Raw genomic sequence first — 25846 nt, 5'->3', positions numbered from 1 at the left:
CAAAAATGATTCAACTCATTCGCAAATGATTCACCAAAAACGATTCAATTCGTTCGTGAATTATTGGCCAAAAATTATTCATTTCGTTCGCGAACAATTCACCAAAAATGATTCAATTCGTTCGCGAATAATTCAAAAAATATAAATCGATTCGCTCGCGAATGATTCATCAAAAATGATTCAATTCGTTCGTGAATGATTAGCCTAAAATTATTCAATTCGTTCGCGAACGAATCACCAAAAATGATTTATTTCATTCGCAAAAGATTCACCAAACACGATTCAATTCGTTCGCGAACGATTCATCAAAAATGATTCAGTTCATTAGCGAATGATTCGCCGAAGACAATTCGCCAAAAACGATTCAATTCGTTCGCGAACGATTCACCAAAAAAGATTCAATTCGTTCGCGAATGATTCGCCATAAATGAATAATGATTCAATTCGTTCGTGAATGATTTACCAAGAATCAAGTAAATGAATCGATTTGTTCGCAAATGATTCGCCAAAAATTATTCAATTCGTTCCAGAACGATTCACCAAAAATCAACTAAGTGAATCGATTCGTTCGCAAATGATCCACCAAAAATTAATGAATTTGTTCACAAACAATTATTCGACAAAAATGATCCAATTCGTTCGCGATTGATTCGCCAAAAATAATTCAATTCTTTTGCGAATGATTCGCTAAAAATTATTCAATTCGTTCGCGAATGATTCACAAAAAACGATTCAATTTGTTCCTGAATGATTTACCAAAATAAATCAAGTACCTAAATGAATCGATTTGTTCGCAAATGATTCGCCAAAAATTATTCAATTCGTTCCCGAACGATTCACCAAAAATGATTCAATTTGTTCGTGAATGATTCACCAAAAATCAACTAAATGAATCGATTCGGTCGCAAATGATCCACCAAAAATTAATGAATTTGTTCGCAAACGATTCGACAAAAATGATCCAATTCGTTCGCGATTGATTCGCCAAAAATAATTCAATTCTTTTGCGAATGATTTGTCAAAAATTATTCAATTTGTTCGCGAATGATTCACAAAAAACGATTCGATTTTTTCGCAAATGATTTGCCAGAAATTATTCAATTTGTTCGCGAACAATTCACCAAAAATTATTCAATTCGTTCGCGAATGATTCACCAAAAATGATTTAATTCGTTCGTGAATGTTTCATCAAAAATCGAGTAAATGAATCGATTTGTTCGCAAATGATCAACCAAAAATCATTCAATTCGTTCGCGAATGATTCACAAAAAATGATTCAATTCGTTCGTGAATGATTTACCAAAAATGAAGTAAATGAATCGATTCGTTAGCGAACGAGTCACTTAAATGAATCAATTCGTTCGAGAATGATTCACCAAACATTATTCAATTCGTTCGCGAATGGTTCACCAACTATTAATCGATTCGTTCGCGAGTGATTCGTCTAGAAATCAGTCAATTTGTTCAACTGCTAATCGGATATGAATGATTCGATTCACTTCGATACAAAAGCTTCACAAATTTCTCTGTGAGATAAGCAAGTGTTTTTTGGTACTTCTTCTTTGAAGGCACGCTAATTCTCAAAAATTGTAAGTCCATAATTGAAGAATTGGCGTTCCCATTTAAAAATGTCCCTTTTTTCTTCCAAAATTTCCAAACAAGAGTCCTGTTTCTTGTCAAATTTTCTTATAAGGGCTTTGTTTCTGTAGTTTTTGACAAAAAGCGTGAATTTTTGGAGGAAAAGTGTCAAAAAGCGTCAATTTTTGGCAAAATGGTCAAGAAGTGCCCATTTTTGGAACAATTTTTTTAAACGATTCGCAGTCAAAAACTCATCCAGAAAGGAAAAAAACGCTCACCATTTGATTCTCTCACAAACAGCACTTTATGCATGAGAAGTTTCTTTCATCTTAAAACACATATCTTCATCTCTGGTCATATACATCATACAGGTAGGTAATGTAAGTATTATACCTATATATTATACATATTACACACTCTCTAAATTCGAATCAGTGGTTTTTCACTGAAGTACAGTTATATTTCACTGATTCATAAGAGGCAAAATTGGATTACTATTGAATCAGTGAAATAACACCATTCATGTTCAGTAGAAATTCATCACTTTTCATTCAGTAAAAAAACTACTGAATTGGCAGTAATTTTCAACTGAATGAACAGTGTTGAATTTTTACCGAAATAATTTGACGTTTTTGAATCAGTAAAATTTGTAATCACCAATTCGTTCAGTATGTATGTTTAAATCACATAACAAACTCCAAAAATTGCAATAAAATTATTACAAATTAGAATTCCAACTTGTAATAATTTTATTGCAATTTTTGAAGTTTGTTATGTGATTTAAACATGCATACTGAACGAATTGGTAAATTACAAATTGAAAGGTTCAAAAACTCGAATTCCGATTTTTTTTGATAATATAGGGCGAGGAGTGACTGGTATTTTATACACGTAACGTAACAGTGCCAAGAAATTACAAAAACTTGATTTTTTCAAAAAAACATCAATAAAAATTTAAAAATTGGAATGTTTATTCAAATAAAGAAAGTCGTTAAAAATTAAAATAAAATTAGGTATACGTATTAATACACTTTAAAAATTATTAGGCCTACACTTTAAAATTCAATAGAGAAACATTCAATGACCGTACAGAAGGAAGTATTTTCATACTTTTTCTATTCATAACAACACAATCGATAAAATTGTAAAAAAATTTCAGTTCCTTAGCATATTCGATATTGAACACGTAATGGAACTGTCGCAGAGCGGTTACTGCAGCCAGCGCCGATGTTTCAGGTGCCAACGGCACTGGCTTTGCATCCGACACCAGGAAATAAACGTATTTTGAAAATTTTGTCTCCACAGCCAAGATGAATGCTTGCTGAGTACACTCCGAACTCATCTTGGCTAATTCCTCTTCAATGCTGATTCCATTCTATATGGGACATTAAAAATATGTATATTAGAATAATTTTGCGACATGTGAGACATTGGAAAATTATGAAAACTGAAAGAAACTTACCGGTTTAATTATCAAAAATTGAGGCATTGGAAACGAATTTGAACTTCTTGTAACGTTCTCATTGGCTTTTCTTTTAGTTGCAAAATTTGACCTTGGCAGCAACCCAATTAACAATGCCAATGCTCGGAGATCATCTGGAAGAAAAATAAGTATTAAGTATATTTTACTTATTTTGCAGAATAGAGTGGCTAGTTTTTATACAGTAAAATAGGTCTGAGATGAAAAAAATGTCTAAAACCCCCAAATCCAAATTTTCAGCTGCCCAAGTTCACTTTCCGATTTTTGGTGAATTTTTGAAAATCCAAAATTGACTATACTTTGGTAATTTATGCTTTTTTTAAAAAAGTACGTACTTGATCAATAAAAATGTTCAAAATAAATCCTAAAGCTGATATTAACCCCCCAAATCCAAATTTTGCCATTTCCAGCCATTCTGGAGCCTCCATGCAGCGCAATTTTTCAATTTCTCCAGAATTTTCAATTTGCTCCAGAAGGCGTGAATATGAAGTTGGGCAGCTAAAAATCGAGTTGTGTGTTATACTCGACCTGTTTAATGAATTTATCCACATTTGAGCCGATTCTGGAGCGGGCACCTCAAGAGTGGGTTTTTGACCAGCTTTTTTTCAAAATAAAAATATTAAAAAATCAAAAATTTCCCGTTTGCGAGAAAATTTTCGAAATTTGCGCAAATCGCAGTATTTCGTCATGAACGAACCCCCTGAAGCCGAATTTCGCTTTTTCCAGCTATTCCGGAGGCTCCAGCGCGATTTTTCAATTTCTCCAGAATCTTCAATTTGCTCCAGAAGGCGTGAATATGATGTTGGGCAGCTAAAAATCGAGTTGTGTGTTATACTCAACCTGGTTAACGAATTTATCCATATTTGAGCCGATTTTGGGAGGGACACCTCAAGAGTGGGTTTTTGACCAGCTTTTTTCATTATAAAAATATCCAAAAATTAAAGGGAGGCCCAAGAAAGGCTGGAAATGGTGCAATTCGCTCTCGTGTGGTTAATTAATGACAAAATACAGCGATTCGCGCAAATTTCAAAAATTTTCTCGCAAACGAGGAACTTTTGGTTTTTGGATGTTTTGATTTTGAAAAAAAGCTGGTCAAAAACCCACTCTTGAGGTGTCCCTCCCAAAATCGGCTCAAATATGGATAAATTCGTTAACCAGGTTGAGTATAACACACAACTCGATTTTTAGCTGCCCAACTTCATATTCACGCCTTCTGGAGCAAATTGAAGATTCTGGAGAAATTGAAAAATCGCGCTGGAGCCTCCGGAATAGCTGGGAAAAGCGAAATTCGGCTTCAGGGGGTTCGTTCATGACGAAATACTGCGATTCACGCAAATTTCGAAAATTTTCTCGCAAACGGGAAATTTTTGATTTTTTAATATTATTATTTTGAAAAAAAGCTGGTCAAAAACCCACTCTTGAGGTGCCCGCTCCAGAATCGGCTCAAATGTGGATAAATTCATTAAACAGGTCGAGTATAACACACAACTCGATTTTTAGCTGCCCAACTTCATATTCACGCCTTCTGGAGCAAATTGAAAATTCTGGAGAAATTGAAAAATTGCGCTGGAGGCTCCAGAATGGCTGGAAATGGCGAAATTTGGGTTTTGGGGGTTAATATCAGCTTTAGGACTTATTTTGAACATTTTTATTGATCAAGTACGTACTTTTTTAAAAAAAGCATAAATTACCAAAATAGTCAATTTTGGATTTTCAAAAATTCACCAAAAATCGGAAAGTGAACTTGGGCAGCTGAAAATTTGGATTTGGAGGTTTTAAAACATGCTTTTTCTAAAAATCGCGGTCCCGTTCAAATCGAAGGCCAAATTTCCTGAATTTTCAAATTAACAAAAATGCTGGTGTTTACATTTATAAACTAACTGACCACAACAATTGACGATTTTTTTAAATGCAGACAATTTTCAAACTTTCTTCAAAGCATTTGGACAATTTTTCGAAATTTCATCAAAATTATAAGATTTTCCAACCTACCATCTTTAATCAAATCTTCATACAGTGGCAAGCTGTTGGCTTTGCAATATTCCAGAATTCGTTTCGTGTATGTAACTGGAAAAACAGTTAACAACCCATTTGAGTTTTCAATTCCATTTTCTGTCATCCGCTGATATTCCTTTTCCATCTGAAAATATACAATACCGACATAATATTTATTTTTGGTGTACTTACTATTACTTGCTTTTCATAGAAATACTCAATCACTTACGAGTTCTCCGTTGTAATCAATTATTCTTGGAAATTTATCAACGATTTCGAGTACTGTAGGCTGTTTGCTAACATCTTCGTTTGGCCTATGAATCCATTCCCTTCGAGCGTGGAACGTGTCAAACATATTTTTTTCGATTGATGCTTTGTTTGCGACATTTGGTAGGGTGTTATTCATGAGTTCAATCTGCATAAAAGTATACTTGAATTAATTAAAGTAATAGGTATTATATCAGACAATCAATTCGACTTTTCAGTCAAAAAATAAATAAAAAATAAACAAAAGGAAAGCTGTTCATATGTACTTTTTGGAGTATTTCATTCTCTGATATAGATAACGTGATGGTATCCGCATCAGTGTTTTCTTGAGAAAGTTTCTTTTTCCTCTTCGCATACTTTTTCTCTCCAATAGCTAGATTTTTTCTCATGTTTTCGAGTCTATAACTGATGAAACCCTTTTTGGTGACAGGATCGAAGTACTGTTCCTAATACACACAAGAGTAAACAGAAAAGATGTAAGAACTTCTGAAATTATAAAAAATGCGCAATTACGTTGAAAATACTGAGCTTACACAACCGATAGTTGACAGATCGCATCTTAACTCCGGAAATGCTTCAACCAATGCTTGAGCCAATGCATATTTTTGCTCATCAGAAGGGTAACTGCCAAAAAAAAAGACATTTTATCGGATATAGGATGTGCATAGTTGGGAAACATACCTATTTCATTGTGTAACGTAAAAAACTCACTTTCCGCAATGCTTCACCAGTTCGCTCGTTAAAATTCGTACCAACACACGACGGCACCGTTCGTCGAATTGACCATTATTAATTGCTTCCAAAATTGGAGGTCCTTTTGGATGACCCAAGAGGGCTTCTTTTATCGAAGGGTAAGACTGTATGGAATTCATAAAGAATTACACAAATTAAAGCATGATATATTGAAAAAATTTCAGCCTAACTGAAATACATATATGCTCAATAAACATATTACGTATATTATATACAAATGATAGCGCTAACAAAAAAGTGCCGCGGAGGGTGCATGGTATGTTTTAAGTAAAATTTTCCCGCGGCGTAAACGTCACATAATTTGGTGGTTATGAGGCAGTGTCACGCAGTGATGTATGCGTAGATAAAAAGTTTAGCCAGATAATTGACCCAACATTTTGAGCATTAAAAATTGAAACTTGAGTTCTGGAAGACTCAAGGACGCCAATTTTATTTTTGATGACAAATTTTATGGTAAACTGCAAAATGGGTCCCAAGGCGAACTAGGTTCAAAATTTAATATCTTCAAAAATATATACGCTCTCTCCATCCCCGGTGATTTCATTTGGTCGGGCAAATGGTTTGTGAAATTGAAATCGACGTTCTCAAAAACCTACTGAAAATTTGATACTCACAAGGTCATTTTTTAGGGCTCTTCTTTTTTTTTCAAAGGGCAAAAATGGGCAAAAAGTGACAATTGGAGAGGAAAATACGGGGGAGGTGGCGGGTCAACTGATTTAAATTTCAAGTTGTTTGGTCAATTTTTCTGAAACGAAAACCTAACCATGCAGATTTCTACATAAAGGTATAAATCGAAACGTCATAAAACCAAAAAATGAAGGTATTTGGGTGTAAATTGGAGCATGCAATTTTTGAATTTCTAGAAACATTTTGGGTGAGAAAATTTGGATTTAAAACTTCATTGACGAAACCTATTTTGTTCAAGAATAGCTTGTAACAAATATGCTGATGTTTTCATTATTCTGATTCCACCAGGAGATTTTTGATCACATTTTTTAAACCAAAAAAAAACTACGTATTCATGGTAGGTGAATTTGAGAAATATTTCGCGGGTGAGAAATTTGATTTGAATAATTTGCCGACAAAAACTTTCTGCTCGAATCAGAATTCAAGAAAAACGAACAATATGCTGATGTAGGTATTCATCATTTCTATCGCAAGAGTAGCAGCTGAATAATCGTATCTCTTACATATAAGTGTTATTGGTTTGTGTATAATGCGTACCATGATTGATGAAACATCAACTGTTTTCAAAGGATCACTCTCCTCTGGATCTGATGGCATGCTTGACCTGCTTTGAGCGGTATTAGGTGATGGTGTTGATGCTGTGCTTGGCGTGCCTGGCGATGTTGGACTGCTTTGAGAAGTAGGCCCAGATGACGGTGTTGAACTTCCGATAAAGTATAAACTTCTATTGCACTCCTGGGACATATGCAGCAACAGATTTTCCTCGGGCAGTTCATCATTACCGTTGAGTGGTACCTTATCAATGACTTTGAATTGGTTATTCAGTAATATAGCCTGCTGCAAATCTGCTTCACTAGTATCCACCGGCGAAATGCTCTGTGAAAAGAAATTTCATTAAATAACGTAATTACAATCTGAAATGTGAAAATAGCTGTAGGTACACATTTGACTTTGTAGTTCTCACCTGAATACTGTTTTTTATACGAATAATTTTTTTGATCGGACCTATTTTAAACCCCATCTGGCGGAGGTCATCTTCTGTAAGATCTCGGAATGTATCTATATCGAGTTCTTGATCTGAAAATAATTTTTTGAAATGAAAACTAGGTACTATGAAAACAAAAAACTATGACCAAAAGTAGATAAGTCAATATACCCTCAAACAAGATTCATAAAAATTAAGAAATAATACCAACCATGTTACGTCAAGCGATTGATAAAATTAATTTATTTTAAAATTATAGGAAATTAATTAAAAATATCTAATACATATGTACATCAGGTATGTAAACAATAATGAAGTTTTTCTCGCGACCTAGAGGCATCCGAGTGTCTAAAGCTATACTGTAAAAAAAGTGATGGGACATCAAAATAGAATTTTTTTTACCTGCATTTTGAAAGTAAAAAATTTCATACCTCCTCCCTTCTAACAAATCGTGATGTTATATTCCTCGTTTTTCTCATTTTTCAAAATTACAACCAAGTACCCATAATAACACGAATTTCAAAATTTTCTTCTGAAAGAAAACAAATGGGAGAAAAATTGCAATTGCTGCTAATTTTAAAATTTTGGTGCAAGAAAATGCCCTGATATTTTGAACAATGGATAAAAAAACTACTCAAATTCTCACAATTTCATCACTGCTTCATTTTTTTGGTTGAAATTTAAAAATTTTCCGTATTTTTCTCATTTATTTTAGAAATGTATGAATTTTCTGCGTTTTTTCAATTTTTTCCTTTTCCCCCAAGCATTTTTCAACTAAATATTTCCCAAAATCGTAATTTTCCAAAGATATTACATCACTGCGAGAGGGCGATAAAATAAGTTTGGTACTGTTACTTTACACAAATTGATGTAAAGGCTGAAGTTGATTTTTTTGTTGGAATTCGTTGAAAGGATTAAAAAAATAAGTGATGTACATACCTACCTAAGTAAACTAATGAATTTTTCAAAGTGTCCATTTCTAAAGCTTCCCTTTGTTTTTCTCCATTTTTAAAATCAACATTACGAATAGGTACCTACTCATTAAAAAATATTTTTATAAAAAAAAATTCCTCGAATAAAGCAATAATCAGATACAAAATCACAATTGCTGATTTTTAAATTCTCGTATTACAGGAAAATTACTTGATATTTTTGAAAAGAAAACCCACTCCAGAATATTACAGTTTCTTACTTTTTCATTTTTGGTCAATATTTCAAAATTTCTCTTAATTTTCTGATTTTTTTTTGAAAATGTTTGAATTTTTCACTTTTTTTTTATTTCCAATTTTTTTTTTTCAAAAGCATTTTTTCAACTCAATATTTTCCATGATGTCCCATCACTGATAGGGCGATGAAATTATAAGTTTAGTAGCAGTTACATTATAAAAAATTGATAAGTAGGTAGATATGTACAATTAGAAGCTAAAATCGATTTTTTCGGAATTATAGGTATAAGTAAATAGGATTAAAATAATATGTAACGTAAACTAATGAATTTTTCCTTGCGGCCTTGAGCCATCCAAGTGTCTAAAACTACACGAAATTTTAATTCCTGAATAGATATTAAAGCAGAATCAGAATCATCGTCATCTTCAACAACATATGCATTAAAAAATGGATCAAAGCAAGTTGTAGAACAATAAGTAACATAAAAATACACATTCAATCGATCTAATACAATTATTTCTCTAATTCTTCCGAATACTGGGAGTTCATTTTCAGCATATGGATCAGTTACCAAATATAAGCCTACTCTAAACAATATACCATTAATTTTAACACTTTTAGTTACAAAAATATCGTCATTTGAAGAGTATCCTAGAAGATTCAGTTGCATATGGCTCAATGTTGAGAAAATCTTCTTTGTTTCTCCGCTTTCAATCTTCGTACGATTTAAATCAACTGTTCCGCTACCCCAATATGCACTTTGAGTAAATTGACAGACTCGTAGTAAAGTTTTAGGAGAATTTTTGAAATTATTTACAACTTGCGCTCTTTTCTTGAGTGAACCGTGTTTTCCCTCAAAGCGCATACACCACAAATGTACCATTGGTCCTGACCATTGCATACACACAGGATAATGAGTCAAATGGTGGAACTTGTTTATTGCAGAAACATTTGGGAAAAGATTGTGAAATACATCGAATAAATCAGTGATCAGTTCATTCAGGTATGGCAAAATACTTGTAGTAAGTCGTGGAGCGAATACAATTTCCATAACTCTTAGCAGAAGATGAATTAGTTTTAGGTATTTGTCGTTCTCAGGTACTCGGTCACACACCAAGAATGGAAATGCACGGACCAAACACCACATTTGCATAGCGCGTTGGCTTAGAGCATGGTCTTTGGAATAACGTATGGTCGATTCTATAAAATTAGCAGAAGGTTTGTTCTTTATTTCGAGGATTCCATAATGAAAAGAAGATATCATAGCGTTGAGATGATCGAGAGTGAACAAATGAGCTTCATACACGAAATACTTGACTACCAATTTTAAAATCATCGGAGCTATTCCGCAAAGTATATCATGCATTGGATCGAATACTTTGTTATTTGCTATGTGGAAAAATTTAGACTTATTAAGAGGACTGTCATTTCGAACTCCAGTCTGAGTCATGAAATCGTTCTGGTTACCGCCATTTTGTATTATTTGCATGATTTGAGCTACATGGTTTTTGAAAATTTCCTCAGTTCTTTCTTGTTTAGGTGTGATATCATGATTCAATAAATCTTGTCTGCGTATCAAACAAAGACGGCAAAATTTATTAGCTGAAGGACTAAGCATTCCATAGACATCATGCACGGCAGCACCATCGCCACAAAACGCAGCAATACTGGCACGAATTGTCAAGTCTTCGCCATTCAAATTCACACGAACCCCATTGTCACTTTCCAGTAATTTCAATTCACTCAGAAATGGATCCAGTACTTTTTGAAAACCATATTTCTTTACGTCTTCGTAATAACATAAACAGAGTACATGAATGCTGTTCAATTGAGAGCGCATGTTGTCTGGTAAATTCTGTATGATGTAATAAAATGCGCCTAATTTGTGCACACCTCGCTTGGAAGCAAGTGGATTGGTTATTTCTAGTTCATCATAGTATAACTGAAGACGTAATGCATGGGGAAATTTTTGAAAGAATTGGCTGTTTTTGAAAGTTTTTCCATCAATGAATGAAGAAAGAACTCCGTCCTCTGCTGGCTTTTCTGATTCGATAGCTGTGCGTATTTCTTGATTTGCCATGACTACTTTAAGAACTTCGATGACTGATACATATTGGAATGTTTCATATACTGCTCTTGGGACATATTCTTGTGATTTTCTGTCAAGTACCTGGTCTATACGTTGTCCAAGAGGTATTTCTTTAGGCTCAATATATGAACCGAAATTTCGAACAGCACGAATCTGCCCGTCCAATGTTTTTAAATCAGCGAATGGTTTCCCAAAATCAAATTTCTGAATAAGTTCGACAACATCTGGTGAATCTATTGCAATTGCGTTATGCTGAATGAAGTTTTGAACCTGGTGTTTTAAAAATTCAACCGTATCGCTGAAAATTTCTTCAAGTACATCAAGAATGTAACAAATAGATGCGGTGTTCATATTAGCCTTGCTTTGAAGTTTTGCCACCATTTTTACTACTGCCAGATGCAATGAGAAACTGTTTTTATTTTCTGCACAAGGCGGCGCGAACTGCTCATCTGCGTGGTGTATAGGTGGGGAATGGTTATCAACATCGTCAACACTTGCAGAACAATCGTTATCTTCAACAATAGTGGCGGTGTTTAGACTTCGGGGAAATATTACAGTTCCATGTTTGTCTCGGATATGCTTACTCAGTGGTTGAAAAAAAGTAAAATTTCGAGCACATCCTTCTATCGGGCACGGATAACCATTGGGTAAGGTTTGTGACAAATACAACGCATGGTGAAATTTCAGGTGATAAGTCCATTCGTCGAATTTTTTGAAAAATTGTGTGCACAGAAAGCACTTTAGGTGTGCCATCATTCTTAACCTATTACAAAGATGAAAATATTTGTTTTAAGTAGACTGAAGAGTAGAATTTGATTAGGCATATTAAATGTATTTACATAAAAATAAACGTCTGCGCCATCAATTTGCTACGTCGCCGATGCCAACCTACTCTCATTGTCAGTTGCATGTACTTGCAGTGAAGCGCGAATCAGAACTATTGAAAATGATGCAATAATTAAAATTGATATTTCACGACAAAAAAAAGTTCAGAATGATGTTTTTAAAGTTGGTAACCAATTTCTACTACGAAATTTTGCATGAGAAAGGCCATAAGACAGGATAATTTGGTCATGAAAGATCAATGTGTCAAGGGAATCTTTCGAAGAGTTCAGAATTCTATCTAGTAAAGAATGTTTCATTTATTTATGCGTAGGTGAATATTTTGGTATGGTAGATACCTAATGGATGAGGTCACTGCACTGCCACGAAATTTTTAATTAGCGGCGCTTCGTTTCATACAAGGACACTTCTGAAACACTTTCATTTTGGCATATTTATATACGAGAATATCTATCAAAAACCTATTTCAGTTTCTAAACTGCGATGAAACGATTTTCAGATGGTTTTGAATAAACGTAATCACCTAATTATGCAGGCCTATAAAACAAAAATTTTGAAAACTTGAAAATCAATAAAATGGTTTCAAAACGTATTGAAAACGCATCATGACATCGAAAGGGTTTAAATAAGTTTCAAAGTATTTATGGTTTTGAAAAGGTTTAAAAATTCTCATATTGCAGATCAGTGCGCAGTGACGCTGTGAGCTGCTCAACACTGTCGAGAGTAACACCGGCGCGGCGCCACAGTTTCAAAGACAGCGCAAAACTCGAACAAATGACATGCAATTAGCAAACAACCCAGCAAGGATAGTATATGTATTATGTACATAGAAAGGTCTTTGATCAAAAATGATGGAAGCAAGACCGCGAGAAGCAAAACGATAATTATGAACCTACCTAGGTATCTCTTCAAGTTAGAACACCACCATTCGAACACGGAAACAGGCTTTCTTAATCGAAGTAAAGAAGTTTACACGTAGATATAGGTACAGGAGATTATATCGGTACAAATCACAACGTTAACAGCGGCTTGCAATAATTCTTTCTTTTCCAATTCTGTTTATAGTGCGTTTAGTATACTCAGATCAGTGTTCAACTTGAATGTCATTTCACGCACCACATATTAATTTCTAGATTATTTCTAAATTAACAAACAAGAAAGCTCATCACTTACCGATCAGAACATCGATTTCTTCTTTTTTTAGCCCGTTTTGTTCCAAGAACCCACGTAAATCCATCAGTTTACCGAGCGCCAACCTTACGTTTCTGAAAGTCAGCAAAAGTAACATTAAAGAAGGAGGGTCATTATGGGCATTTTCGTGCCCCTCGCTACTTCGAGACTTGAATGGTCTTTTCTTATAGGGGATGGTCCCTAGTATTAATATTAGGCGATATTTTCCCAGAAAAGCCCATAGGGGGGCTGTGGGGTGGCCCCAAAGTCGAAAATTTCAAAAATTTTTAGAACCACTGCTCGAAAATGTAAAAAATTAAAAGTAGCGAATATATGTTGCTTTAAGGGTAAGCAATGCAGCACGTAACGCTTTTTTCATTTTTGACCTTTTTGGGGGTTGTGGTGGGGGTATTTCTATTTTTGAAAATTTTGAAACCCCCTTTTTTGACCCTTCCAGTCGAGCCCCGCTAATGCCCTTTTCATGGTTTATTGCTACTAGTAGTAAGTTCAATTGATATCAGTTGCAACCCCCTCACTAACTTGGCTCATATCGAAAAATTCAATTTTTGACTTTTTTTCGAGGTCCATATTTTGGGAAACCATGAAAAGCTATCGAGGCCCGGTTTGCGGCAAATATGTTGAATTTTACTTCTTAATCGACTGGCATGCTTGAATTTTTATTTCAAGTCAATTTTTGACCTCATTGTTGCAGATCACTTTTGGGGGTGGCGAACTTTGAGAACCCCTGAAAAAAGTTCTAAAGTGAATTTTTTCAAACTTTGAGCTGAAATGGTCTTAAATACATTGTGTTTAACCAAGATAATATGCGAATGCGATATTTTAATACAATTTAGTCATTTTGGGTGATTTTATCAAAAAAAGTACGCCTAAGAGGGGTGAAATGGTCACCGAAATCGTTCGAGTTGATATTAGCATGGGAAGTAGGTACCATTGAGAAACTTCCGCGTGGAAAGTTTCAGATCCACACCCCCTCCCCTTTTTGGAGAGCCCCCCTTTTCTGAAACTTCAATAACACTTTTCTCAGCCCCATTCCAACCGATTTTGAAAATTTTTCAGTATGTTATGTATATCCTTATTAGGTATCCCCACAAAAAATTTTAACCCCCTCCCCTCATATTTACCATTCAAAATGGTGTAAAAATGTGTCGTAGGGAGGGTTGGGGGTAAAATGGGAATTTTAGGGAAAATAACTAAGAATTAATGAGTAGGGTATAGTTTTCTTATGATTAGATACCGTTGAGCACGAATATGACGTCAGATTTTTTGCTACACTCATCTAGCCCTCTACAGAACACTTGGCCGCCTCAATTTTTATTTTTATTATTGTTAAAAAGCATAATATTAGTTGAAATACGCCATTTTGAAGGGTAAATATAAGGGGAGAGGGTTGAAAATTTTTGTGGGGATACCTAATAAGGATATACATAACATACTGAAAAATTTTCAAAATCGGTTGGAATGGGGCTGAGAGAAGTGTTAGGTATCGAAGTTTCAGAACTTTTGCCGGAAATGCTATGCCTGTTGTTAAAACACTACTTTTTTTGATAAAATCACCCAAAATGACTAAATTGTATTAAAATATCGCATTCGCATATTATCTTGGTTAAACACAATGTATTTAAGACCATTTCAGCTCAAAGTTTGAAAAAATTCACTTTAGAACTTTTTTCAGGGGTTCTCAAAGTTCGCCACCCCCAAAAGTGATCTGCAACAATGAGGTCAAAAATTGACTTGAAATAAAAATTCAAGCATGCCAGTCGATTAAGAAGTAAAATTCAACATATTTGCCGCAAACCGGGCCTCGATAGCTTTTCATGGTTTCCCAAAATATGGACCTCGAAAAAAAGTCAAAAATTGAATTTTTCGATATGAGCCAAGTTAGTGAGGGGGTTGCAACTGATATCAATTGAACTTACTACTAGTAGCAATAAACCATGAAAAGGGCATTAGCGGGGCTCGACTGAAAGGGTCAAAAAAGGGGGTTTCAAAATTTTCAAAAATAGAAATACCCCCACCACAACCCCCAAAAAGGTCAAAAATGAAAAAAGCGTTACGTGCTGCATTGCTTACCCTTAAAGCAACATATATTCGCTACTTTTAATTTTTTACATTTTCGAGCAGTGGTTCTAAAAATTTTTGAAATTTTCGACTTTGGGGCCACCCCACAGCCCCCCTATGGGCTTTTCTGGGAAAATATCGCCTAATATTAATACTAGGGACCATCCCCTATAAGAAAAGACCATTCAAGTCTCGAAGTAGCGAGGGGCACGAAAATGCCCATAATGACCCTCCTTCTTTATACAACATATGTAGATATACCTAAAATCAATATTACACACCGGCACAATGAAGTATGAAGAGAATGACTGCTACTGATATCAGTTTTATTCACGGAACACAACGTTTCTGCGATAGTTAGCAAGTTTTGTTTGTAGGCCTATAGGTACATAGTATTATGTCTTTGAGTAACGAATACTTACAATGAAGAGAATATACAGCTGCTTATCTGTTACGGTTATCATTCGCCAATCTTCGTAGACGTTTCTGAGAAAGACCACAAGTTTTATCAATACAGTAGGCCACATGTTACCTAATACCTATAATATATACTTTAGTGAGCAATAAATACTTACAAGTTCTTTACGAAGCAAAATGATTTCTTTCATGTACGAATTCCTTTGGCTCAACGTGTTCAAATATTTTAATGAAAGTTCTTGTACACAAAGCGGGCAGCACGGTATTCTGTATTCTGAAAATATGATAAGATGAATCACTAAATCATGCACATTATGCTGATGAAAAATAATTAAATATACTCACTTTTATTCTTATAAACAACGTAATTCAAGTTCTCCATGACAGCACTCAAAAAGCAAAAACCGCCATTATAGGCACATTGAACGCAATGAACACAACCACCAATTCAATATTACTGTTTCAACAGTTGATTTCTATTGATTATTCGGTCATTTTCGCAATTATTACTGATTGAACAGTACAAGGTATTTATTTACTGTTGATATTAGTTGGATTTTAGCAATTCATTTCAGTAAAATGGAAATAGTCACTGTTTAATCAGCTGTTTTTTTTCAAAGCCACTGATTCGTTCACAGTGACATTTGAATGGCCAATAAATCAGTAAAATCGCTTCAAGTTTTACTGATTCATTTGCAATTTTGAAAAAATGTTACAAATTTTTCAGTAATTGTCACATTTTGCAGCAATTACTCATGCAATCAGTGAAATTTCTACTGATTCATATTTAGAGAGCACGCTGCATCCGACAATTAATTTTTTCCTTCTTTCTCCATCTCTCACACACGAAGTGGATAACGTAATAGTACATATAACGATCAAAAGTACGCGTGTCGATGACGTGTACACGTGTCTGAATAATTCAAGGTAAGAACAGAGATCGGTGGCTGTACAACGTGGCTCAAATCTCCTCTACTTCGAGCCTTCCGGGCAACTCTTCAACTCCAGCAATCTAATCCGAGACAGCCTGAAGGTATTTAACAAATCTGGACAACTTATCAACGCCGAGTAATAAGCTCGTAATGCGAAGAGATTTCGCTTATGATCCCTGAGAGAGTGTATTGAGTCTTTTCCTCTTTTCTTTGACAAGTTGTGCAGGATTTGGGCAAAGAGACGACTATGCAAGTCTTTGAGTACCTATATCTATTTCCTATATGAATTGCGAGTTATTTGTACAGATTGTAAGGCAGCAGCAGCAGTGAGCAGAGCAGATCCGGTCAAGCGAAGAAAAAACGGTACGATTTCTATGATTAAAATTAATACCTCGCGTTTAATACTTTTTTGTCACGTTCGCCAACAAATCATGGTGCGTGGCGATGGCGGCGTCCGTATCTGCAACGATCGATGAACAAACCGAACCGCGCCTGCCACAGAATAAATTCATCACGTCAATTATAGATTTATCGAGTTCCATATACTGAAATATCTGGCTGAGCGGTCGTTACCACGTCGCGTTGCGTACTTTTTTTTTCCTACATCGCATTGATTTCCTTCAAATACGTATGTACAATAATAATTCTTAAGGACAGATACATACATACCTGTGCTCGTCGACATGCCGTTTAATAAATTATCGCACATCGCGTCGCAAAAAATTATACAGATGTTAAAAATTTATGGTATACTTGTGCTCAAAACGGATACATTGAAATAACGCGTCGTGTTACTCAAATCGAAGGCAAAAAGATGTGGAAATTGCACAATGAGTGTTGGAAATGAGATTGTAGGGGAGAGAAGAAGGCAGAATATTACACTGAAATGTGCCGAGCAAGTTCTAAAAAGGTCAAGAAGGAAAAAAATTGCAAAATATATCAAATTTTGACATTTTTCAATCACGAGATTTTTTTACCTACCTAATGATCCATTTTCTATTGATCGAGGGGCTGAAATATCCTTTGAGAATTCAGACTTCAGCATAGGTCTACCCTACCCACACCCCACTTGCAGCATTTCAAAGATTCTATAATGAAATCAACACCTGTAGATTCATACTCATCTTCACCTCCGTATTACGAAACCCAGTCGTATCTAAAACCCAATTTCCTCGGCAGTCGACGAATAGATATTTAAGCTGACCAATTTACCCGTTAAATATCCGCATTAAAATAATACAACGTTATAGCGAATGCCTCAATTCCACGCCGAGTCAACTTAATAATTGTAATTACTCGGTCGAGCTCTGGTATTAACCAGGTATACTTTGTCTTATAGAAAATTCATTAGATTTTACCAGCTTATATTATACCTATGATAATAATTACCCTTACTCCCGTAATAAGCACATATTTAACCGCCAAGTAGTCGTTAAATCATCTCTTGGATGAAATACGAGTTTGATGATACGTTACCTGCACCTAATTTCGAGTTGATTACCTGGATGAAAATTGTACTGGTTGGATAGAAAAGAATTGGAACGTGGATGACTACGTGTTCAGGTGATTTTTTTGGTCAACAAATGATACGAAAAGGCTATTGAATGGATGAGAAAGGTGAATTAGCCCCCAAAAGTTTTCAGCTGGATATTGGCATGAAACGTGGGTACCATCAAGAAACTTTCGAGTGAGAAAATTTTAGATCTTCCCGGTCCCTTCTTTGTTTCTAAAATACTAATCAACCATTACCGAAATTACAGTTGAAAAAATTTTCATATTGACGAATTTCTTGTACTATCAATTTTTCAAATAACATTAAGTAGTCAAATAATGTTGATCGAGATCACAAACAATCGAAATTTGACTTTTTTGGAGCTTCAAGGTGAGTTTTCAAATTTCTCCAGAATTTCAAAGGTTGATTTTTTGAAATAGAGGGGAAGAGGAAAGGAAGGCTGAAGCAGTATCGAGAAGTCGTTATCTGAAAAGTAAATGAACATTCGAATTTAACATCTTTAAAAACCTTAAAAACGACACGTCACTCGTCATTTTTCAATTTTTTGGCATGGGTAAAATTTAAAAAACGAGCAAATTCTCAGAATTATTGGCATTTTCAGGTTTATTTTTTTTCAATTTGGATCAAAATTCTGAAGTTTTTGTGCCTCATAAAAGTCGAAATCCAAAGGTTTGAAAATAAGTTTCAAAAAATGAAAAATGAATTTTTACCAAACAATGTAATTTTCAAATTTTTACAATGTCGCTTTTAAATTTCATGGTTGTTATAAAAATGTTTTTAATGAAATAAAAATCCAATTTATCCTAGAAAATGTTCCATTACAGCGTAAACATTTTTCCAAATAATCCTCAAAAAAAAACTTTCTCTGGTACCCCAAGTTAATTTGGTTCTCTTGTACATATAAAGCCCCCAAAAATTTGTAAAAAATAAAAAAAATAAAATTATAATTAAAATTGGTACATTTTTTGGAAAAAAGAACTTCTCATTCCTGTGAACCTCCCTAGGCTTCCAACTTATTTTGGTCTCCTTTTATGAAGCACGCTACCCCCCTCCCACCAAAAAATTATTCAAAGTTGTTAATTTTCTTGAGAGTTTCCATTCTCATGTGTAAATGGTAAATACTTGTGTAATATTCTGGCTAGATTTCATCAGCTAATTTTAATCACGCCACTAATCGGTTCAATTCGTTCATCCCCTAATTTAATTAAAACTCTAAATCAAAATATTTACTCACGCTATCAAAACTCATTAAGTGTTGTAAATTAAAAATCAAAACACTTACCCACGGTTTTTGAGTCAATTAATAAACAGTAAAAATTTATCGATGTGGGCACTTTGATTCCCATAGCCACCCCCGATTCACACAATAATTTTGGTACTCATAAAAGTCAAATTTGAAACCTTTATGGCTCCGGGCTCACATTTTCGCTTCGTGCTCGAGACCATTTTCAATATGATAAGAAACCGAAATTTGAATAACGTTAATATTCCTCATAATAAAATAATGACACTTGTAACAATTTTTACAAGAGCTAATGAGCTCTAAGTACTTTTTAAACCTCTTTAAAATTAACCACAAGTACATTCAAAACATTGACATGACATTTAAGACTTTTTTTTATGACCTTACTAATTATTCAGATGTAACCCTTTTTCATTTGTCGCGCATGCACCCTCCAAATTGTAATTTTACAATGTTGTAAATGTCACCCGCATTTCAAAATTGTGCATCCTTTTTAATCCTTTCCCAAAATAAATTTAAATCAAACTATCTTACCAATTTGCCCAATTTAAAGCCCTTCCTCTCAAAAACGAACCAAATTTATAAATACAATTAGAGTGAGTTTACAAACTCTCAGTTGTTATCGGATCACCAAAATAGATACTTCGAGTTCTGTTTAACAGTTTGTTTTGCGACTACTGAATTTTTAAGTAGGTACTTACTGACTTACTTATTGAATTTTCCAGATCATGGTTTTTAGTGTGCGTAGCACACTATTGGTTTCGCTTTGAGAAATGAAATTTTATTGGAACTGAATGTTCTCTTAAGCTATCCAACCGTTTTTTGTACCTATTGGACACCATTTGAGAATCATTAAGGCGGAGGGAATAGATTAATTTTCATTCAATTCGGATGGGTAATTGCTGAGTAATTGCAATTTTAGTTCATTATTTTAATGCATTAAATCCTAAAAAAGGGAAAAGGGGACTTGTAGAACACCTGCCGCTCATTGTACCCTGCTATACCCCCAGTCTATTCCATCACCAGCTGTGTTTCATTGTACCCTGTTACACCCCCAGTCTGTTAGCTGTAAATTCCAAGTGGGCGTGGTTTGGTGGGGCGTTTACCAAACAAATATATTATTTTAATGCCCTAACCCTCGTAGCAAAGTTGTGGCTGAGTGGTTAGGGCATGTAGGTAGGAATAGGAAATTTAGGGACCCAGGTTCCAATCCCTGTGAGGTAAGTAGGTAGGTGACGGATTTTTCGTAGGAAAATTGGATAGGTAAATGCTTTGGAGTTACTATGTAGTATTGTAGTACATGGTAATGGGGCAAAAATAATGCTGAAACTGAGTTATGAATTATGATATCATTTGCTAACTAATAATTCATTTCATTAATTTTTTGTCTACCTATAACCATAAGTATAAAGTAAGAATTACTTGACATGAATAATTTTTAACTTTTTACTTATAATTTAAAAATTACTTCAAAATGAGAAATTAAACTAATTTTTGTACAATTGAAACATGTAATTTTTATTATCATGATTTAGTAAAAATTATTAAAACAAAATGATTTTTACTATTGGTACCTATAGCAAAATTTATTACATTAATTTTTTGTCTACCTATAACCATAAGTATAAAGTAAGAATTACTTGACATGAATAATTTTTAACTTTTTACTTATAATTTAAAAATTACTTCAAAATGAGAAATTAAACTAATTTTTGTACAATTGAAACATGTAATTTTTATTATCATGATTTAGTAAAAATTATTAAAACAAAATGATTTTTACTATTGGTACCTATAGCAAAATTTATTAAAATGATAAGTTTTACTATAGGATTACAGTAAAAATTATTGAATGGGATCTGGTACTTAATTGTGAGTATTTAGTTAAATTTTTTTGTAAAAATTACCCATATTTTTTTCGTGTAATAGGCAATGCAAATTCTTAACATAGGTATTTTATAAGATTTAATTCTTAATTTAGAATAAAAAGCAAGTTCTGAAAATTGGTTTGAAAATTTATAAATTTGAAGACAATGGAAATTCTAAAAAAAATAATATGAAAATTTGTATTTAGAGACGCTGAGAATTCCAAAAATTGATTAAAAGTTCTGTAAGTTGCAGATAATGTGAACTTGAAAATTATATGAAATAAGTATTGTAATATTTATGAAGAAGATGAGAATTCTGAAAAATTGGAGGCAATGTGAATTCCAAAAATTGAGTAAACGTTTTACAATTTGTGGACAATATGAACTTGAAAATTGAATTTGAAATTTTTTAATTTAAAGACAATAAGAATTCTGAAAAATTATTCAAAATTTGACTATTTAGAGGCAATGTGAATTCTAAAAATTGATTGCAAATTTCCTAACTCAGCAGCAATGCAAAATTCTGAAAATTTATTGAAAACTTTATGAAATTGTAGCGATGGGGAATTCGGGAAATCGATTTGAAATTTTGTAAATTTTAAAACAATGCAAACTATGAAAAACAACTAGAAATTTCTTAATTTAGAAGCAATACAAGCTTATAAATTATTCTGAAATACCTATTGTAATTTGGAAAATATGAAAACACTGAAAAACAATTATTATTTTGAAGCAGTGAGAGTTTCAAAAATTCTCATCACTGTGACATGGTTGATTCACTTATGCACTACCTAGATGTAATAACGGTTATAGCTGTAGAAAAGGCAGCTAGCTACGCACACTTTGCAGCTAAGCTTTGCTTAGCTGTCTAGTTATTTATTTTTGTTCGCTGATTTTCAAGTACGTAAGTATCGTTTTTCAGAGATTTATTGAATTTATTTGCGAATCAATTCATTGGTCAATTATTTTTACTCTCGAGTCAACGAAAGACATTTTCCTAATTTAACCGTAAATTTAAATTTTTATTTAATTACTTAGATCTTTTATTATTTTATCCAAAATTTTGTAAATTTCTATCAAGAAATAATCTCCCCTGGTTCCACAAACTATTTTACTGTTCTTTTACAAGAAGCTCCCAAAAAAGGGGGAATTTTGGTCCTCTTTTATGAAACCATCATAACATTGTTAAAAATTGAGAAAAATGAAATTGTTATGGTAAGGGATATGGCCACACTGCTGGTGTAACTCCCCTTTTCCCCTCGGCCTATGTATTATGCACGTAGTGCATAATGCATCGTAACATTATTCATTCCTTCAAGTACCGTGGTTAAGCCTACATGGCTCAGTTAAACGTAGTGACATTCGGCAAATGTGGTAATTTCGGCTAAAATATGCTTATTACATTCGATTAAAAGTGTTTTCCATTCGGTAATGTGAGTTTTATTCGTTCAATTCGCGATCTCTCATCGTACTACTACTTTTACAAGGATTGGATTCAACTTGTGAACTTATCAACTATCCTCCCTGTAATATTTGGCGCCCGAATAAAAAATAATAACCTATTTGATGTGCATTCGTGAGTATGAACCAGATCTGTGAGTGTAAATATGGTATGGTGTGAGCACATTAGTGCATTTGTATTATTAATATGTTATATATAATGTTAAATATGTATAGAAAAACTGCAGCTGTAGAGCAGTGATAAGTTCAAGTTTTTCTTACACCTATCATAGGTATTGGAGTCTGCTACTTATTACCTTATTAGTCAAAATTTTCGGTCAACCGTGTATATATATTCGAATATCGTAAAATCAATTTTTGGCCTATAAGATCTAACATTTTCCGCGAAAATTTACCTTTGATAGGTCAATTTTGAGATACCTACTTAAAGAGGAAATCATCTTGCAGGTTTTTGCAAAACATTCGTTTTATTGTTCACAAGCATCACCTAGTATCTCGTTGGTATTTCCGAACTCATCCAACGTAGCTTCTTATCTCTCTCTGTTACCTACACACAGTAACATTCACGTAGTTGTGCTTCTTTCTATGCTGCATAAAATAACCTTGATATTTCTCTCTCTCTAGCTTGCACTGTTCAATTGAAACTTGAAGTTTCATGGCAAAGTTTTGCACAGGATTGATTCTCTGGCTAATTACTTCTCTATTTGCATAAAATTATAACCAAAATTCATCCATGCACCCATTGTGCTTTGAAATTCGCGATTGTGTTCGAAAATCAAACAGGAATTTATTCTGAATTTTTTTTTTCTCAACAATTAGATCGCGAATTGTTTTCAAAATTCATTTGGAACTTACTGATAGAAATATTTCATGAATTAAATGAAGTTTTGCTTGAATTCTGATATAAACTGTGTGATACAAATTGAAGTTGTGTTTGAGAATTTCACAGGGAATTTTTTCTTGAACCTTTCTTTTTTGTACTGAAAATTGCCACAAATTCTCTGTTACTTAGAATTAAAATTTGTTCTTGGACTTTTCCTCTGAAATTCTCAATTTATTGGAAATTTGTCATCGGAAGTTTCTTGTTGAATTGTTTACTGAATTCTTTCGAAAATTGAGGAGATTTTTCACCAAATTTTTCTAACTTACAGATAGTGTAAAAATTATTCGCGATTGCATCTGGAATTGCCCCCAGGAATTTTTTTTTTCTAGATTGTTTTCCTCAAAAAAGATCGCGAATTCCTTTCAAAATTGAGTCTTTCTTCATAGAAAATTTGCAAATCTTGTCAAATTGTCATCTGACATTGATTGTTGAATTTATTTATCGAAATATTTGCGAATTTATCTGAAATATTTTTGCAGAATTTTTTCTTTCATATTGAATTTTTATCACGAATTTGATTTTTTTTCTGGGGTTAGGCTTTGAATTTTTTATTTCAAATTTGTGTGGTTTTTCTCTCAAAAATTTTCTACTCGCCATTCTGATTTCAACCTTGAAAATTTTATTCAAGTTTCTCATAAGTGTTCATAGCTAGTGGAGAGAGAAAGAACTGTATAGGTCTGTGTAATGTAAGTTGCATTCAGCAAAAATACAGGGTTTTCTGGTAGAAAAGTGCCATTAAAAATCTAGCCTGAATTATCTCAACCCATTCTTGCCAATTACATTTTGCATAACAATTCACGATGTCGGAGGTACAAAACAATCCCTCCCTCCCACCCGAAGACGGATTCCCACGGGTATTATTCAACAAATACCTTGATATTTCACAACAGTGGTATAACTATGTCGCGAAATGTTTCCAAGCATGCAACTCTAAAATGGATGGTTATACTGATATGGAAAAAATTGAATTTGGCCATCATCTAATTGGAACAGTTGCTGGTACCGAAGACATCTTATACAACATTCGCAAAAAATTGCAAAACAGCCTTCAGACCACATATGATGAATCGCCTATTGATAAATTGAAGCTTCTTCCAATACATTCATCTGATATGATCGCAAGTGGCATAGTGTTCAACGATGAAGGCATACACCATCCACACCATTTTGTTAAGCTTTTTGAAAATTATCTAGGATCAATTCGAATGTTAGAATCCCAAAAATGCTTTTTATTTCGTGATTGTATTCGAGTATCTGGTTCAGACCACTGGGTTAAATTAGTATCAAACGTAATGGATTACAAACTGTTGAAAATCGAATTCTTCGAGGAGTATTGGTCGTTTGTGGAACAAAAGGCAGCTTTAGATTTTTTCAAATTTGATCTTGAACATTCTACTTCTGTGAGAGACATGTCTATGGTCTTTATGAAGTGGATCGACACGTTATCAACAATGGAAATTGTTACGGAGGGCCAAATTATTACAACTATTGTCTCTAAAATCCCAGAGAATGTTCTGCCTCTTGGAATGTCGATCAAAGCATCAACTTTAGAAGAATTACGTTTCGAAATACAGAAAATGGCAAAAAATCGTAGGGACCCTGAGGTTGCTCGTGTCATCCTTCAAGATTCTGAACCAAAACCATTCGACAACCGCGAGCTCAACCGAATTAATTGCATTCAAGACAACCGCGATATTGACCGAATTAATCGCGTTCAAAATATCTCCAGCTCCCATTCTGATAAAAAACGAATCGACTACTGGCTACCAATTGCACAGGTGAACAATACTGAGCAGGATCCCTCAAAGTCTCAGTCTCTCTCTGCTTCCAACTTGAAAGCATTTGCTGATTATGAATTCATAGGCGATGGTATTGCTCATTTTGTCAAACGATGTGAGGGAGGTCATCATGTAAAATTACCTGATTAGTTTACCTACTTTGTATAAAAAAATTGAAAAGGTTACTTTCTTGAAAACAAAATTTATAGTAGGTTTAGGACAACTCGAATTGAATCATTCTAAAAAACCTAATAGGGTAATTGAGGAAGATTTAATGAACGTGATTGACCTTTTATGCAAAAAAGGGGCAACTGAAATCATTGTTCTGTTTCCGATCGTTAAACCTAGAGCTGTGGGTGAACAACCAGTAACTCTTAGCAGGTATAGGAGATATAGACGAATGTTCATTAATTTGACCACCAATAAAAAGGTTATAATTTGGAATTCTCATGCCTTCTTATTTTGTGAAACTGAAAATATTATTGATCCATTTGGCAACAAATACGAAAGACCAAAGGTAAGTGATGATCGAAACATCATTCCTCTTGAGAAAAAATTTCATTATTCGGTATATCACAATAAATTTTTTCCTGGTTTAAAAACTTATCACGAAGTCATTGATATCTTGAGCTCAGACTTGAAAACTTTCATTGAATTT

At 33.9% G+C, this 25846-nt stretch overlaps 2 protein-coding genes across 3 annotated transcripts; both read right to left on the bottom strand.

Annotated features, from left to right (window-relative positions):
- Nucleotides 1-2525: 2525 nt before the first annotated feature.
- On the bottom strand, nucleotides 2526-16104 carry LOC135834552 (uncharacterized). 2 transcript variants are annotated; one of them, XM_065348480.1, is made up of 14 exons: nucleotides 15856-16104; nucleotides 15669-15784; nucleotides 15375-15579; nucleotides 13018-13109; nucleotides 12741-12939; nucleotides 7725-7837; nucleotides 7298-7636; nucleotides 6032-6177; nucleotides 5854-5944; nucleotides 5587-5766; nucleotides 5283-5468; nucleotides 5051-5198; nucleotides 3041-3174; nucleotides 2526-2953 (listed from the first exon to the last, which is right to left on the bottom strand). In XM_065348480.1, exons 6-14 carry the CDS (start codon nucleotides 7779-7781, stop codon nucleotides 2627-2629), a joined length of 1608 nt encoding a protein of 535 aa, XP_065204552.1. In that variant the 5' UTR covers nucleotides 7782-7837; nucleotides 12741-12939; nucleotides 13018-13109; nucleotides 15375-15579; nucleotides 15669-15784; nucleotides 15856-16104; the 3' UTR covers nucleotides 2526-2626. The 2 variants fall into 2 exon arrangements, with proteins under 2 accessions (XP_065204552.1, XP_065204551.1); XM_065348479.1 differs by having other exon boundaries at nucleotides 12741-12899.
- LOC135834551 (uncharacterized) lies at nucleotides 9174-11969 on the bottom strand. The gene has a single exon (XM_065348478.1). It carries the CDS (start codon nucleotides 11755-11757, stop codon nucleotides 9211-9213), a length of 2547 nt encoding a protein of 848 aa, XP_065204550.1. The 5' UTR covers nucleotides 11758-11969; the 3' UTR covers nucleotides 9174-9210.
- Nucleotides 16105-25846: the final 9742 nt, after the last annotated feature.

The sequence above is a fragment of the Planococcus citri genome, chromosome 2, assembly GCF_950023065.1.
Source record: "Planococcus citri chromosome 2, ihPlaCitr1.1, whole genome shotgun sequence".
Classification (NCBI taxonomy): Eukaryota; Metazoa; Arthropoda; class Insecta; order Hemiptera; family Pseudococcidae; genus Planococcus; species Planococcus citri.
Note: the sequence above shows the minus strand (reverse complement) of the source record. Positions and strands in the feature narration are given on the sequence as shown.